A 15164-nucleotide genomic window follows, 5' to 3' on the forward strand; every position below is an offset into this window, starting at 1 on the left:
TTGCATCCCATGGAGTGAGCATTCTCACTCCATTTTGTAGTGATATACAGTGTTCACTTAGACTTGTGTTTCCATATTTTGGCCCCTTTAAAGGGGCACAGGCAGAGAAAATGGAATAGTGTATAGACCAACGTTATTTCTTTGCTCAGCTTTCATCCATTCTGCAAGTGATGGATGAGTGATTTCTTGTTAGGAGCTGGGCTGGCAAGTCGAGGACGTTGGTGAAAAACACACTGTGCTTGTCTCAAGAGGCTTGTAAATTGGTGCTGAAAATCTGGGGTTTGGAAACTGCAAAAAATAGAAATTTTGGGTTGCATGAAACATTTATACAACATTTTAATTTTGAAAATTAGTCTGTATTCAAATAAGAATACACCTTGATGTTTAACAAGAATAGTAATTTTCTTTCTTTTGATTACTGTTTTCAAGCTTTTACAGTGAGTAGGCCAACATATGTTTGTACCAACTTCTATTTTCTGAATGATGTTAAACACTGTTTTCTGGTTTATTTTGAATTGCGATTTTATGAATAGGGCTAACCCTGTGCTCAGTTATGGCAGGCAGCAATTTTGAAAAACAGATTCTAATTTCAAAGCAGCTAGATAGAATTTGTTACTACAATGTGTTTGTTACATACAAGTTTACTTGGATATTAAAGATCTTGATAGAAGACCTGACCAAAAAAACAGGCCATTGACTCCAAATGAAACAATGGTCAAGTCAAAGGATCCAGTGTGTTGGAAGGACAGACCCTGATTATTTCTACTGCTTACCTCTGGCGGACTCTGAGTAGCTATATTTTCTGAGCCTTGGTTTTGTTTCTCATCATTTGCATGCTTTATGTACTACAAGGAGGGATGGAAAGCATCTGGGAAGTGACAGTAAACTCAGAACAAATTGCAAACTACACACCAGACATGAGCTTCATTTGTTCTCCAGAATCAGTGTTGATCTGTCTTCAGCTAAGCTACCAAAATGGTAAAGTTTAGACCTTTCCTAAACAGAGCCATGAAATCTTCTGGAACAAGGGCTGGGGATTATCTCAGTGGGTAGAGTGTTTGCCTAGCATGAATGAAGCCCTGGCTTGATCGTCTACACTGAATAAGCCCAGGTATGGAGACCAATTTGGTCAGGTGTTCAGGGTCTCCCCAAGGACCAGGCAGAATCCTTCTGCAAGAAGATAGCCCTGATGTCAACTTATTTTTACACTGGCTTTATGTTTTCTAGGAGAATCTTATGGAAAGCCCATGATACAAAGTTTTGTGTGTGTGTGTATTTGTTAAATTATATTTAATAGTTTTTAAAAATTCTTTATTAATTACACTTTATTCACTTTGTATCCCCCCTGTGGTTCCCTCCCTCCTCCTGTCCCAATCCCTCCCTTCCTCTACCCTCTGCATGCATGCCCCTCCCCAAGTCCACTGATAGGGGTGGTCTTCTTTTCCTTCCTTCTAATCCTAGCCAATTAGCTCTCATTAGGAGTGGCTACAGTGTCTTCTTCTGTAGCCTGGTAATGCTGCTCCCCCTCAGGGAGCAGGCCAATCAGTTCATGTCAGAGACAGTCCCTGTTCCTATTACAATGGAACCCACTTGGACCCTGAACTGCCATGGGCTACATCTGTGCAGGGGTCTTAGGTTATCTCCATGCATGGTCCTTGGTTGGAGTATCAGTCTCAGGAAAGACCCCTGTACTCAGACTTTTTTGGTTCTGTTGCTCTCGTTGTGGAGTTCCTGTCCTCTCCAGATCTTACTGTTTCCCACTTCTTTCCTAAGATTCCCTGCACTCTGCCCAAAGGTTGCCCATAAGTCTCAGCATCTGCATTGATAGTCTGCAGGGCAGAGCCTTTCAGAGGTCCTCTGTGTCGGGTTCCTGACTTGTTCCCTCTTTTCTCCTTCTTCTGATGTCCATCCTCTTTGCCTTTCTGGATAGGAATTGAGCATTTTAGCAAGAGTCCTCCCTCTTGATTAGTTTTTTTAGGTGTACAGATTTTAGTAGGTTTATCCTGTATTATATGTCTATATGAGTGAGTATATACCGTGTGCATCTTTCTGCTTCTGGGATAGTTCACTCAGGATGATCTTTTCCCGATCCCACCATTTACCTGCAAATTTCATGATTTCCTTGTTTTTTATTGCTGAGTAATATTCCATTGTGTAGATGTACCACAATTTGTGCATCCATTCCTCCACTGAGGGGCACCTGGGCTGTTTCCAACTTCTGGCTATTACAAATAAGGCTGCTACAAACATGGTTGAGCAAATGTCCTTATTGTGTACTTGAGCCTCTTTTGGGTATATGCCTAGGAGTGGTATAGCTGGATCTTGAAGAAGCACGTTTCCTAGTTGTCTGAGAAAGCACCAGATTGCTTTCCAGAGTGGTTGTACAAGTTTACATTCCCACCATCAGTGGAGGAGGGTTCCCCTTTCTCCACAACCTCTCCAGCATGTGTTGTCTCTTGAGTTTTTGATCTTAGCCATTCTGATGGGTGTAAGGTGAAAGCTTAGGGTCGTTTTGATTTGCATTTTCTTGATGGCTAAAGAGGCTGAACATTTCTTTAAGTGTTTCTCTGCCATTCATTATTCCTCTATTGAGAATTCTCTTTTTAGCTCTGTACTCCATTTTTAGACACAATATTTTAAATTTCATTTAATTAAACAGATATTTGGGAGTTAAACATTATTGGCCAGATACTAGATATTTTAAAAGGCATTAAACTATCTTTCATAGGTTTGGAAGGAGAAAAGAAATGTTCTCAGCACAATACAGAACTATTCCATCCTATCCTTGAACATTTTGCGTTTATTATTTTATTTCAGAATATGGCATTTGCATGAGATGTATACATTTTAAATTTTGAAGCATGATGCTTTATTTTAAACGAAGAGCATTGTAGGAAATCACCCAAGGAAAATTTTCAAGGGGTCAAATCATCTCTTAAGAAGACTTTGTGAGAAATACATGATTACTAAACTTTAGGTTTCTATACAAGAATCACAGATAGATAGATAGATAGATAGATAGATAGATAGATAGATAGACAGACAGATAGATAGATAGATAAATAGATAAACGAATCACTGAGCTTTAATTTACAACATCCCTACGGAGAAACTGCTACACGTTTGTCTGACTAGAAAGACACCTTCGTGAAAAGTGCTCAGTTCTTCACTGGGACTTTGTAGGTACTTACACGTGGAAATGGAATTTAACATTAAGAACTTCCTTTTCCTATTAATGGAAAGAATACCAAAGGAGCATTAAAAAGAGGAGGCAAAAAGCTTTATAAATGCCGAGTAAATCTTTAAACGAGGTAGTAAGGCATTAAACAAAGGATGGCATCAACTAAAAGGGGAAAAATAGAAATGAGGATAGGAAAACAAAATAAAACAAAACAAAACAAAACATCGTGGCTCGGAAGCTTTTTAAAACTTCTGAGCCAGGAAACCTCCTTAGCAGGGCGGGGAATGTCTTTGCTCTCCAGAGACCACTCCCTGCTAAGTTCCTCTCAAGTTTTTCCTACCCCTCCTCCATTCCTCGCTTTAGCCCCCTTCCCAGAGAAGCCTCTGGAGATCGCCAGCACAGGTACCTGACATGGGTCAGAGCTGGACACTGACTGTGTGTTTATTTTAGACGTCACACACCCCAAGTGGGCCTTATTTGTACACAGCTTCACGATAATTCGAAGGACGAGTTGAAGCCTCCGGTCTATAAAAGAACAATAGTAAAACGCAGCGCGCCGCACGGTCCTTTGAGCCAAAGGGTTCGCGAGTGGCTCAGAGAGCCGGAGTCCTGGCGGGGGCCCTGAAGCCTAAGCCCGGAAAAGGCGCGCTGCCCCTTTAAAAGGCCGCGCATCTCCAGGCCGGCCTTCCTCCCCGGGGCTCCTGCTGTGATTGACGCTGGGCGGCGAGAGGAGGCGCCTGGCGCTAACAAAAGTCCGGCCCGCAGGCGAGCAGCGTCGGGCCACAAGTCTCTGCTCACTCGGGGCACGGCAACAAGTGGCCGCCGCGCCCTCCCCGGGGAAGCCGAGGACGCACGGGGGCGCAGGGAGGAGGCGGCGGAGCCAGACAGCCCGGGGCAGGCGCGGCTCGGCGCTCACGCCTGGGGACCGCGGAGGCGCATGGGGACCCCGCGGCGGAGGCGAGGCGAGCCTAGGGGCGGCACCCGGGCGCGGGCTCAGCGTGGTGCTGCTCCCACCAGCCCGGAGCGCGGATTCTGAGAGCCGCGGTGGCTGCCCTGGACACTACCCGCCACCCTCTGGGGTGCCAGGAGCGGACCTAGCACCACCCCTCCCGTCGCAGAGCAGGGCCAGATCGGCTCGCAGAAGGGGCATGTGCAGCTAACGGTCCGGTCTTGCTCGGCTTTCCTCGGTCCCGCCGCCTGGGAGGTGCGCCCCAGCCATGCAGTGTCCAGGGAAACGGCGGGCATGACGGCGACAGGATGGGCGCGAACAATGGCAAACAGTACGGCAGTGAGGGTGAGTGGACCGAAAGTCCCCCGACTCCAGGATCGCGCCCCCTTCCTTTCCTCTTGCACACAGTTCAGGCGCACCCTACTTTGGTGCGGTTGGGGTTGTCGTCTTCCCTTTGGTCTCTGCGTGATCAGTCTCTGGTACCTCGAGGATGCCTTTCCACCACTGGGTCTCTTAAGCAATTTTCCAGGTTGTCTTTAGGACTGCTCAAGTTGCATTTCTGCAGTGTTTCTGAACTCGTGTGCCTCAGCTTTTCTTGCCTGCGCACCTTGGTGTAGGTGACGGTTTGGCAGAGAATTGAAGCAGTGAAACTTTCCCAGGCCTTTGTGCTTCAGTCCTCTGGACTTCCTCGTACCAGGAAAAAAATACTTCTGGAAGAAGTTAAGCTTCCATTCTTTGCTAACTGCCCTGGTCTGACAGCTCCGTGAAACTAACCACCTATGGGTCCCGCGAGGCATGGAGTGGCTGGGAGCTTTGTCTGGGCTCTCTTTAGGCTCAAGACAGGCAGAGCACCATCTGTTACTCGGGCTGGAAACTGCACAGAAATATTGCCTGTCAAGTGAGAACTTGGAAGTTGGGGAAACTTTAAACTCCGCCTACTCCTAAAGGGATGATGGATGTGTGGGTTGCCTTCTCAGTCCCGCCTCCCCCGCTTTGCATAATACCGATAGTGTTTTAACTCCGGTGATTAACAGCATGTCCCTGATATGCACATAGCAAAAGCATTTTCTACAGTTCAAGAGTTAAGGTCTGTATCTAGAGAATCTGGTAGAAGGGAGCGAAGAGACCGGCTGGGCTTTTGAGCCTTTCCCCAGAGCACAGGCGGTTACAAAGGAGGGTGAGCCCTTGCAGACTGGTAGGAATGCAGAATTCAGCGCGTCGTGTTAGGGAGGCTCTTATCAGCCTGCTCAAAACTGGGAGCCACGATCACAAAATGTAGGGGTCTCTCCCTGCTTGTATCTGTGTTCATTTCTGAGCAATTTTGTAAAATTAGGCTGAAAAAAAAAACACACCCTAGGAAAATTTGCATGATTAAAAAATCATTCTAGACAATCATGTTTTTTAATTCCATTTTCTTCTAGAGATGTACATATTCATCCGTATGCATATAATCATATTTTTGTCCTGGGCAGATACATGAGAGAAATATTTTGAAAGAAATGTTAGTCTTTTTGGACAGCAAGTGTGAAAGTGGGCCAAAAAAAAAAAAAAAAAAAAGATTATTGGAGAATCTTGGCCACTCGCTCTCCAAAGTTATTCAAGTTAATGTTTTTAAAATGTGTGGAGAGACAAACAGTGAAGCGTCTTAACTTTGAGTCCTCAAAGGGTATTTAGTAACTTCCAGTTTTCCTGTCACTCAGTCCTAGGTTGGCTGCATCAGGAGGGAGGATGAAGGCTTCAGAAGTACAAGTGTTCTCACTGGGGTTCTCCAACTAAACCATCACAGAACTCTCCTACTCCTCTGTCATGTGCTCTTACATCCCAGCATATAGTATCATACAGTGTGTGGTATATGACGACTTCCTGTCTGAACAGCAGAATTTTCAGCCCTTGGGAGAGAAGGGATAGACAGGGAACTAATGTTCTCCAGCTGTTACCCGTAAATGCTACCTCTGCATTTTCACTTCAGTTCAAGTCAAATTTTACTGGGATCGGATTTAGATACACTGTGGACTTTTCATAGTATGAAGGGGGGGGCCCTCTTGTGCTCAGCTGATTGGAGGAGACCAATAGGAAGGTTTGTGAGTGTTGGCTCAAGAGCTGCACTGTGTTTAGTTTTCATCAAATCATTTCAGATGAGTCAAGATTCCTCTGTGATAGACAAGAAAGAAAACAGAGAAACCCAAGTAACATGACCCCAGACCTCCCTTTTCCTTCTACTCTGTTACACTGGGGCGCTTCTAAACAGGGTTTTATATATAATTGGTCATAGTAAATAAAGTTGTATTATGGCATGATAAAAATCTACACAGAGATGCCTGTTAGAATATGATGTGCCATCTTTCTCATCCAGAGTATCAAATTCAAAAGAAAGTGAAAGCAATCCCTACCAATTTTGTCTATTACCAAAGGAGACTGAGAATCAAGATAGTTTTCTAGATTGGGAGCAATTTAGTCGTAGTATGTTTCAAACATAAAGGGGGAGGCTTCTCAGTGAGTGTTTAAATGTTGACTGTGTCGAACCTGTTCAACTATATCTCAGTGGTGTATGTGTATGCTTTAAAACTACAAGTATATATATTTCTATAATTCCCGGTAGTTGACAGTGTCTGAACAGCCTTTGGATATTGTAAATACTGTTGTTGAATTATTGGAATTTTTAACTACCTGCTCTTGGGAAGTACATTACACATCTTCTAAAAAGTCTTTGTAAGACTGCCTTAACAGGTGCGGTGGGACGGCCCCTTCTACCTCAGAGTGATCCAAGGTACAGTGAGGCTAACATTGTCTGGGAGATTGTCAGAATTGGAGGTTTGGGTTCCTTTTGGAACTACACACTCATCATCTATTGTGTTCAATACAGTTTTTAGATGTTCTGTGGGGGAGGGCAGATCATCCACTTTACCTCCTGAGCTCTTCCAAAGTGAAGAGAGAAAGTTTCACTGAAAGGATTTGCCATTATCTCTTCCCTAACTGTTCAGCCATTCATTTCATTCTGCTTTCTTGATGTATTTTAATGGAGCACTTAGAGGAGATTAGCCTTGTGGAGACTTATTATAATTAATAGTGAAGACTTAACTGCTAGGAAATCAATAAATAGTCCCTGCGCCCATCTTGCTCACTCATTCCCACTTGTCCTCCTAATTCTGGTCCCTAAATCTTTGCTTTCTTTTTTCTTCTTTTGAGATCAAAGATATTTATAAATCCATAATGAGTGATTTCAAAGTGTTTTGTTTCCCTAAATTCTTAGTGAATATTCAGATTAATTCTCTGCTTTTAGGCTGGCCTTGGATTTTGCTCAAGGGGAAAAAAACTTACATTCTTAATCTTTAGCTTTCTAGAAACATAAGCCAATGTCTAAATGATTAGTATGTTCTGATAAATTCTTTCATGAGAGACCATTTTTTTCCCTCTTTATCTGGTTTCAAAAAGTATAAGTTACAGCAATTGTAGAGAAATATGAAGAATGAGTTGGGGGATTCAAAGACATTAGAACTAATAGCTTTGACTTCAGTTAAGCCAAAGAAACAAATCTCAGTTCAAGTAGGAAAAGGGGAGCGCTTTCTCTGCCTTTTAAGGTTTCAGTGTTATGTTTATTCTACTTCTACAGGTCAGAGGCACTCACACTGTTAACAGCTTCTTTGCAAAGCTCTAGGCCTTGTTGAATTGAAGCTGGAGAGGCCACAGCCATGGGGATTGGCCCCTGGTAGCTTTTTGTTCTAGTAGAGCCTTTTCACCATCTAGGAGCTACTGTGTCAGATGAGGAGAGCTGGTTGCTTGAGAGTGTAAATCATCACAAATCCATCAGCACCTGGGAAATGAATCTTGCAATAACAATAATGGCAATTAACACTTACCAAAAGTCTACTGTGTCTGTTCATGATTTTAAGCACTTGGCATGCACTGTCTAACTTTATACACAAGATAATTCTAACTAGGAAGGGTCTCCTATGTGCCTCATTTTACCAACAAAGAAACTCAGGGCCAAGGAAGACAATCTCTATTCTACAGCAATCCTGGCTAATCCCAGAGTCACTGATTTTTGCCAACTAATAACTGCTGGCATTTTAGTGGCTGCTGTGTGCTAGGAACTCTAACCCCTCCTGTGTATGTTGTTGGAAAGGATGTGAAGAGGGACAGGTAACAAAGATGCCATGTAGTATGCTGGAAGGGACTAAAGTCTATGAATGAGAAATTGGCAGACTAAGATAAGTAATAGTGTTTGTGAGTTGCCCTATGGCCTCATTGAAATGTTGGAATTTACAGGAATTTGGGCATGGAGTTTGGAGATCCAGATAGACTATTGCTCTTTAAAATCAACTTCTTGTCTCCATCAGTTGAAGTACTCCAACCAAGTATCATATAATGTGTGAACTATAAACTGTAGAAAATTATTTTCCCAGTTTTAGAGCCTAGATGTCAGAGAGTAACCAGCATGTTTACACACCCAGTTTCTGGTGAGAACCCCTGTCCAGGCTGTACATGCTGGCTTCTATTTGTATCCTAGCAAGGCCATTGAAGAAACAGGCATATGTAGCTCTCTGGTCTATTGAAAGTACATAAAACCTACTCATGAGGATTCTACTTTCACATATATGCATAGGCTTCACTTCCTAGTACTGACAAATTGTAATTAAATTTCAGCATGTGTATTTTGGGATCTATAGGATTAGAATCTTTCAGTCTGTCGAGAGTACAACATTGTCAATGAAGATTGTCAATGTCATAGCTGTTAAAGTCTGACCACTGGATATAGACTACATCTAGATTCTTTGCTGAATAGGTTTCATCTCCTTGTGCATTTCTCAAAAGTTCCATCTTATTTCTCTTTGGTTGTGTATCAAAGTTGTGAATGTTGGCCTGGAACTTACTCTAAATATCACTATAACTCTGAGATAGAAGCAGGTTTTCATTTCTTGCCTGCAGCAAAGAATTCCATCATGATGCAAATCAGAAGATAAAGAATAGTATTCCAGTGTTTGGTTAAAATAAAAGCATCTGCACTGTGCTGCTAACAATACCATGTTTGGTCTTCTGGAGAACAGTAGTTTTGGAGAATTGAAGATCCTTTTTGAACTTTTAAAATAAAGGCGAGAAAAGAGATGTGGCTGTTTTTCTGTATTGGGAATCAACTCTTGCTGCTCTGTTTTAACTCTCTACCACTTGACTGGAACAAATTCTCAATTGATATGAGTACTTATGACACTGCCCTGTCTTTATCTTATATCTGCTGTTACCTCTGGGTTTTGGTTGGCTATTTGAGTAGTAGCAACTTCTCAGAGTGGTACACTTTAAGATAGTCTTAGGTGTGCATCAAAATATGTTATAGTCTAGAATAAAATCTCAGCTGGGTGTGGTGCCATGTGCCTGTATCTCAGCACTCGGGGGAGGCAAAGGCAGATGGATCTTTGAGTTCGAAGCTAGCCTGGACTACAAACTGAGTCTAGGACAGCCAAGGCTACAAAGAGAAACCTTTCAGGGGACAAAATACATTTCTCTAAACAAATAGCCAAACTGGACAGCAAATGCAGATTCTCAGAAGGACCTTGTAATTCAAATACGCTAGATTTAAGTAACTGATACATAGGAGGTCCACCCAGCAATTAAGATACTGTAAATTGTGACATTTACCTGTGTCTCCAACCCCTGAAATGCCTAAAATTTATGTATGTTTCCTGAAAATAAATGTTAAAATAAAGCAACTTACTTGGAGGAGTGATATCCTGTGATCTCAAAGAAAGTTTTTAACAATAGTGTGTGTGTGTGTGTGTGTGTGTGTGTGTGTGTGTGTGTGTGCAGTGCTCTTGGAGGCCAGAAGAGGGCGTTGGATCTCCTGGAGCCAGAGTTCCTGGCAGTTTTGAGCCACCTGACGTGTGTTGGGAGCTAAACTTGGGTTCTCTGAAAGAGCAACTTGCATTCTTGACCACTGAGCAATCCTCCCTCATCGTTCCCCCAAATCTTCTTGGTCCATTTCTCAAAGGGGTTAGTTCATAGTCCGTGGTTTCTGTGGCTCCATATACGTTAGAACTTTGACATACTTCAGTGAGGGGCAGAGAGGCCTGGCAGTCTCGGAGCTTCCCAACCCACGAGCTGCAATGAGCTTGAAGAAAGCCTTAGAGTGGAGACTTTCAAAATGCGCTAGTTAATACCCCAAAGAGGTAGAGCTTTAAAACTCTTGACATGACTAATCGCTAACCATCTCTGAATTTTCCTCGGCAATGAAATATAAACACATGGTCAACATTTTGTCTGTTCCACGGTTGGAGTATTGTGGACTGTTTCTGGAGCCGTAAATCTCTATTAGGTTGTGCATTTGACGGGCTCATTCTATCAATTCCTATTTAAATTCTTCAACCAGTAACAAATGAAAAACAGTTGTTCACACTGCATGAACTCATAATTGTAACTTTAGAAGCCTTGAGCAATGTGTAGAAATGTTATTAAAACATTTTTTTTTGTTTGCTACTCTTTCTGTGGTAAATTCCTGTCCTGCATTTTCCAAGCAAATGTAGCAGTCGAAAGACAACCAGAATTTCTAGAGAAAAATCTCAGGCATTTCTCTTATACTTGTGGATTGACCTTTTTGCTGCATGTAAGCCACTTTTTGGCAAGGTGGTAAAGTTGGGAAAAGTTGGCTTACATATACACTTGAATCTTTTGGTTCAGCTGGATTCTTGTGTCATATCTGGGGAACAGCTTAGCCAAGTCTATGATCAAGGGAAAGCCTTACCCATTTCAGCTGTCAGTTATGTTCACATTTAATGTGCAAGGAAGAAAAAAAAATGATGGAGAAGAAAACAAAACATTTAAAAATGAGCGAGGAAGACAGTAAAACAAGGTTGATAGGAATCAGAATCTAGTGTTGAAAATATAATCTGTGTTCCACTTATTTTTTCTTTCTTAGAAAATTTTGCTTGCAAAACAAAATGATTAATAAATATTTGGTAGGTTTGGGTTTTACTAAGTTCATTATAGCACAGTCATTATATATATATATACCCACCAGTAATCTCAGAACTTCATAAACTAAAGTAGAAGGATTGACATGAGTTCAAGGCCAGCCTGAGCTGCATGGGGAATTACAGGCTAGTAATGACTAAGGAGCAAGATCCTGTCTCAAAAATAAGTAAGTACATAATTAGATAATAGTTTCTTAGTACTTACATGTCATTTTCTCTAAGCATGTTATACAATCATGCTATTGTTCTCAGGACAGCCAATGGGGAGATCCTCATGTTCCCATTTCATAGTTGCAACATACAAACTTGGAAGCTGTATATCTGGAACACACAGCAAGTGAGGGATTGGTGACACCATGCATGAAAGCCGTGGCTGTTCTGGAGTCCCTGTTTCCCTTCACTGTGCTCACCGTCTTGACGTTTGGGTGCCAGCCAAAACCCTTCTCAGTCTTTGTTTTACTTATTGTTTCAAATAATCTCAGTGACTAAGTAGCTGAGTGGGGAAAAAAAAAGGTGAAAGTTTTGTGGAGCAGCTGATCAAAAATGAAAGACACATTCTAAAGAAAGCGTTTCTTCAAGTTTGTGTGGCTCTCCAAAGGGCACATTAACTGCTCATTAGGTAACAATCTGCTGACAAATTGGCAGGCTATCCAATGTCTAATAATATTAGCATATAAAATAATTAGCATGTTCCTTGGAGTCTGCAGAGTGTAAAACAGAGAGGCTGTCCTCTTGCTTCCCCAGAGCATGATTAATTTTAATTGATCTTTATCCTTAGATAGTCTTTTACTTGGGATGACCTTTGTATCTGCTAATAAAAATAACAGCCAAAAGAAGACTGAGAAATGTGCTTAATTTTCTTTTTTCTGTAAATACTTTGGAATTTGTATCTTATATTTCCCTCTGGCTTAAGAGCTGAAAGCTACAGACTCTAAGCAGCATTTAACATGGGGATTTATCCCGACATATATTTGAGTGCTTGCCGTTCTGTTTTGCCAGCCCTGGGAGGCTTCTTCATCATTATGTCTGTGAAATTTCTTTGTAAACTATAAAGGAGTTTAGGAATTAATATCCTTTTACATCACAGGGACTGCATTTACCATGATCTCTAGGTTACAGGAAAGGAAACTAAGGCCTTACAGATTAAATGCTTCCCCCCTCATTTGACAATGAAGGTTAGATAGGGTGAGTCTGACATGAAATTTAGTATATTGTCCTCTATGCCACTATTCTCCTTTAGTTGCTGTAAGAAAAGAGATGTGAGCATACCAGAGGGTTACTACTACAGACGCTTGGGACTGCTTTTTAATTGATTTTTAATTTTTTACTATTTATTCACATTGTATTCCATCTGTAGCCCACTCCCTGGTCCCCATCCAGTCCCACCCTCCCTCCCTCTTTTCCTCCCATGACCCTTCCCCAGTCCGCCAATAGGGGAGGTCCTCCTCCTCTTCCATCTGACCCTAGCTTATCAGGTCTCATCAGGACTGGCTGCATTGTCTTCCTCAGTGGCCTAGTAAACCTGCCCCAACTCAGGGGGAAGTGATCAAAGAGCCAGCCACTGAATTCATGTCAGAGACAGTCCCTGTTCCCATTACTAGGAAACTCACTTAAAAACTGAGCTGCCATGGGCTACCTCTGTGCAGGAGTTCTAGGGGTTCTAGGTTATCTCCATGCATGGTGCTTGGTTGGAGTACTAGTCTCATAAGTACTAGTCTCACTAGGCCCCTGGGACCAGATGTTTGGTTCTGTTGCTCTTTCTGGTGGCCCTGTCCCCTCCAGGTCTTTCTATCTCCCCTTCTTTCATTAAGATTTCCTATACTCTACCCAAAGCTTGGCTATCAGTCTCAGCATCTGCTTTAATACCCTGCTGGGTAGAGTCTTTCAGAGGCTCTCTGTGGTAGGCTCCTGTCTTGTTCCCTGTTTCTTCCCTCTTCTCATGTCTATCCTGTTTGCCTCCCTGAATGAGGATTGAGCATCTTACCCAGCGTCCTCTTTCTTGCTTAGCTTCTTTAGATGTACAGATTTTAGTATGATTATTTTATGTTATGTCTAATATCCACTTATAAGTGAGTATATATCATGTGTGTCTTTCTCCTTCTGGGATACCTCACTCAAGATGATCTTTTCTAGATCCCACCATTTACCTGCAAATTTTATGTTTTCTGTGTTTTTAATTGCTGGGTAGTATTCCATTGTGTAAATGTACCACAATTTCTGTATATATTCCTTAGTTGAGGGACATTTGGGTTGTTTCCAGTTTCTAGCTATTACAAATAAAACTGCTTATGAACATGGTTGAACAAATATCCTTGTTGTATACTTGAGCATCTTTTGGATATATGCCTAGGAGTGGTATAGCTGGATCTTGAGGAAGTGCTATTCCTAATTGTCTGAGAAAGTGCCATATTGATTTCCAAAGTGGTTGTACAAGTTTACATTCCCACCAGCAATGGAAGAGGGTTCCCCTTTCTCCACATCCTCTCCAGCGCATGTGTTGTCACTTGAGTTTTTGATCTTGGTCATTCTGATGGGTATAAGGTTAAATTTCAGGGTCGTTCTGATTGCATTTCCTTTTTTTAAGCATTTCTTTGCCATTTGATATTCCTCGGTTGCAAATTCTCTGTTTAGTTCTGTACCCCATTTTTAAATTGGATTACTTAAGTTGTTGCTGTTTAACTTCTTATATTCTGGATATTTGTCTTCTGTCAGATATAGAGTTGGTGGAGATCCTTTTCCAGTCTGCAGGCTGTCATTTTGTTCTGATGACAGTGTCCTTTGCTTTACAGAAGCTTTTCCGTTTCATGAGGTCCCATTTATTGACTGTTGTTCTTAAAGCCTGTGCTGCTATTGTTCTGTTCAGGAAGTTGTCTCCTGTGCCAATGAGTTCTAAGCTCTTCCCCACTTTTTCTTCTAACGGATTTAAGGTATCTGGTTTTATATTGAGGGCTTTGATCCACTTGGACTTTAGTTTTGTGCAAGGTGATAAATATGGATCTATTTGAATTTTTCTGCATGTAGACTTCCGGTTAGACCAGTACCATTTGTTGAAGATGCTGTCTTTTTTCCCTTGTATGTTTTTGGCATCTTTGTCAAAAATCAAGTATCCATAGGTGTGTGGGTTTATTTCTGGGTCTTCTATTTGATTCTATTGATCCACCAGTCTGTTTCTATGCCAGTAACTGCAGTTTTTATTACTGTTGCTCTATACAGCTTGAGATCAAGGATGGAGATACCTCCTGAATATCTTTTACTGAAGAAGGATTATATTAGCTATTCTGGGTTTCTTGTTATTCCGTATGAAATTGAGAATTTTTCTTTCAGTGTCTATAAAGAATTGTGTTGGTAGTTTGATGGGAATTGCATTGAATCTGTAGACTGCTTTTGGTAAGATGGCTATGTTTACTATTTTAATCCTGACAAGCCATGAGCATGGGAGATCTTTCCATCTTCTGATTTGTTCTTCAATTTCTTTATTCACAGATTTGAAGTTTTTGTTTTGTTTTGTTTTTCATACAAGTCTTTGACTTGCTTGGTTAGAGTTATACAGAGTTACTTCATGTCCTTTGTGGCTATTGTAAAGGGTATTTTTTTTCCTATTTTGTTTTTCTCAGCCTATTTGCCTTTTGTATACAGGAGGACTACTGAATTTTTTTGAATTAATTTTGTATCCAGCTAGATTGCTGAAGGTGTTTATCAGCTGAAGGGTTCCCTGGTAGAATTTTTAGGGTCATTCATGTAAACTATCATATCATTTGTAAATTGTGTTACTTTGACTTCTTCTTTCTGATTTGTGTCCCCTTGATCTCATTTAGCTGTCTTGTTGCTCTAGTTAGGAATTTAAGTACTATGTTGAAGAGATACAGAAAGAGTAGGCAGCCGTGCCTTCTTCCTGATTTCAGTGGGATTAATTTCAGTTTCTCACCATTGTGTTTGATGTTGGCTATAGGCTTGCTGTATATCGCCTTTACTATGTTTGGATAAGTGCCTGTATGCCTGCTCTCTCCAGGACTTTAAACATAAATGAATGTTGGATTTTATCAAATGCTTTTTCAGCATGTAAGGAGATTATCAT

General features: G+C 41.6%; 1 protein-coding gene across 1 annotated transcript in view; it reads left to right on the plus strand.

Annotated features, from left to right (window-relative positions):
- Positions 1–3971: 3971 nt before the first annotated feature.
- Positions 3972–15164, plus strand: part of Fbxl7 (F-box and leucine rich repeat protein 7) — a 379632-nt gene continuing 368439 nt past the window's right edge. Inside the window, exon 1 of the mRNA XM_060380410.1 lies at positions 3972–4475. Coding sequence (XP_060236393.1) covers positions 4439–4475 — 37 coding nt within the window. The 5' untranslated portion in view covers positions 3972–4438. The remainder of the gene's footprint in view (positions 4476–15164) is intronic.

This window comes from Meriones unguiculatus, chromosome 3 (assembly GCF_030254825.1).
Source record: "Meriones unguiculatus strain TT.TT164.6M chromosome 3, Bangor_MerUng_6.1, whole genome shotgun sequence".
Classification (NCBI taxonomy): Eukaryota; Metazoa; Chordata; class Mammalia; order Rodentia; family Muridae; genus Meriones; species Meriones unguiculatus.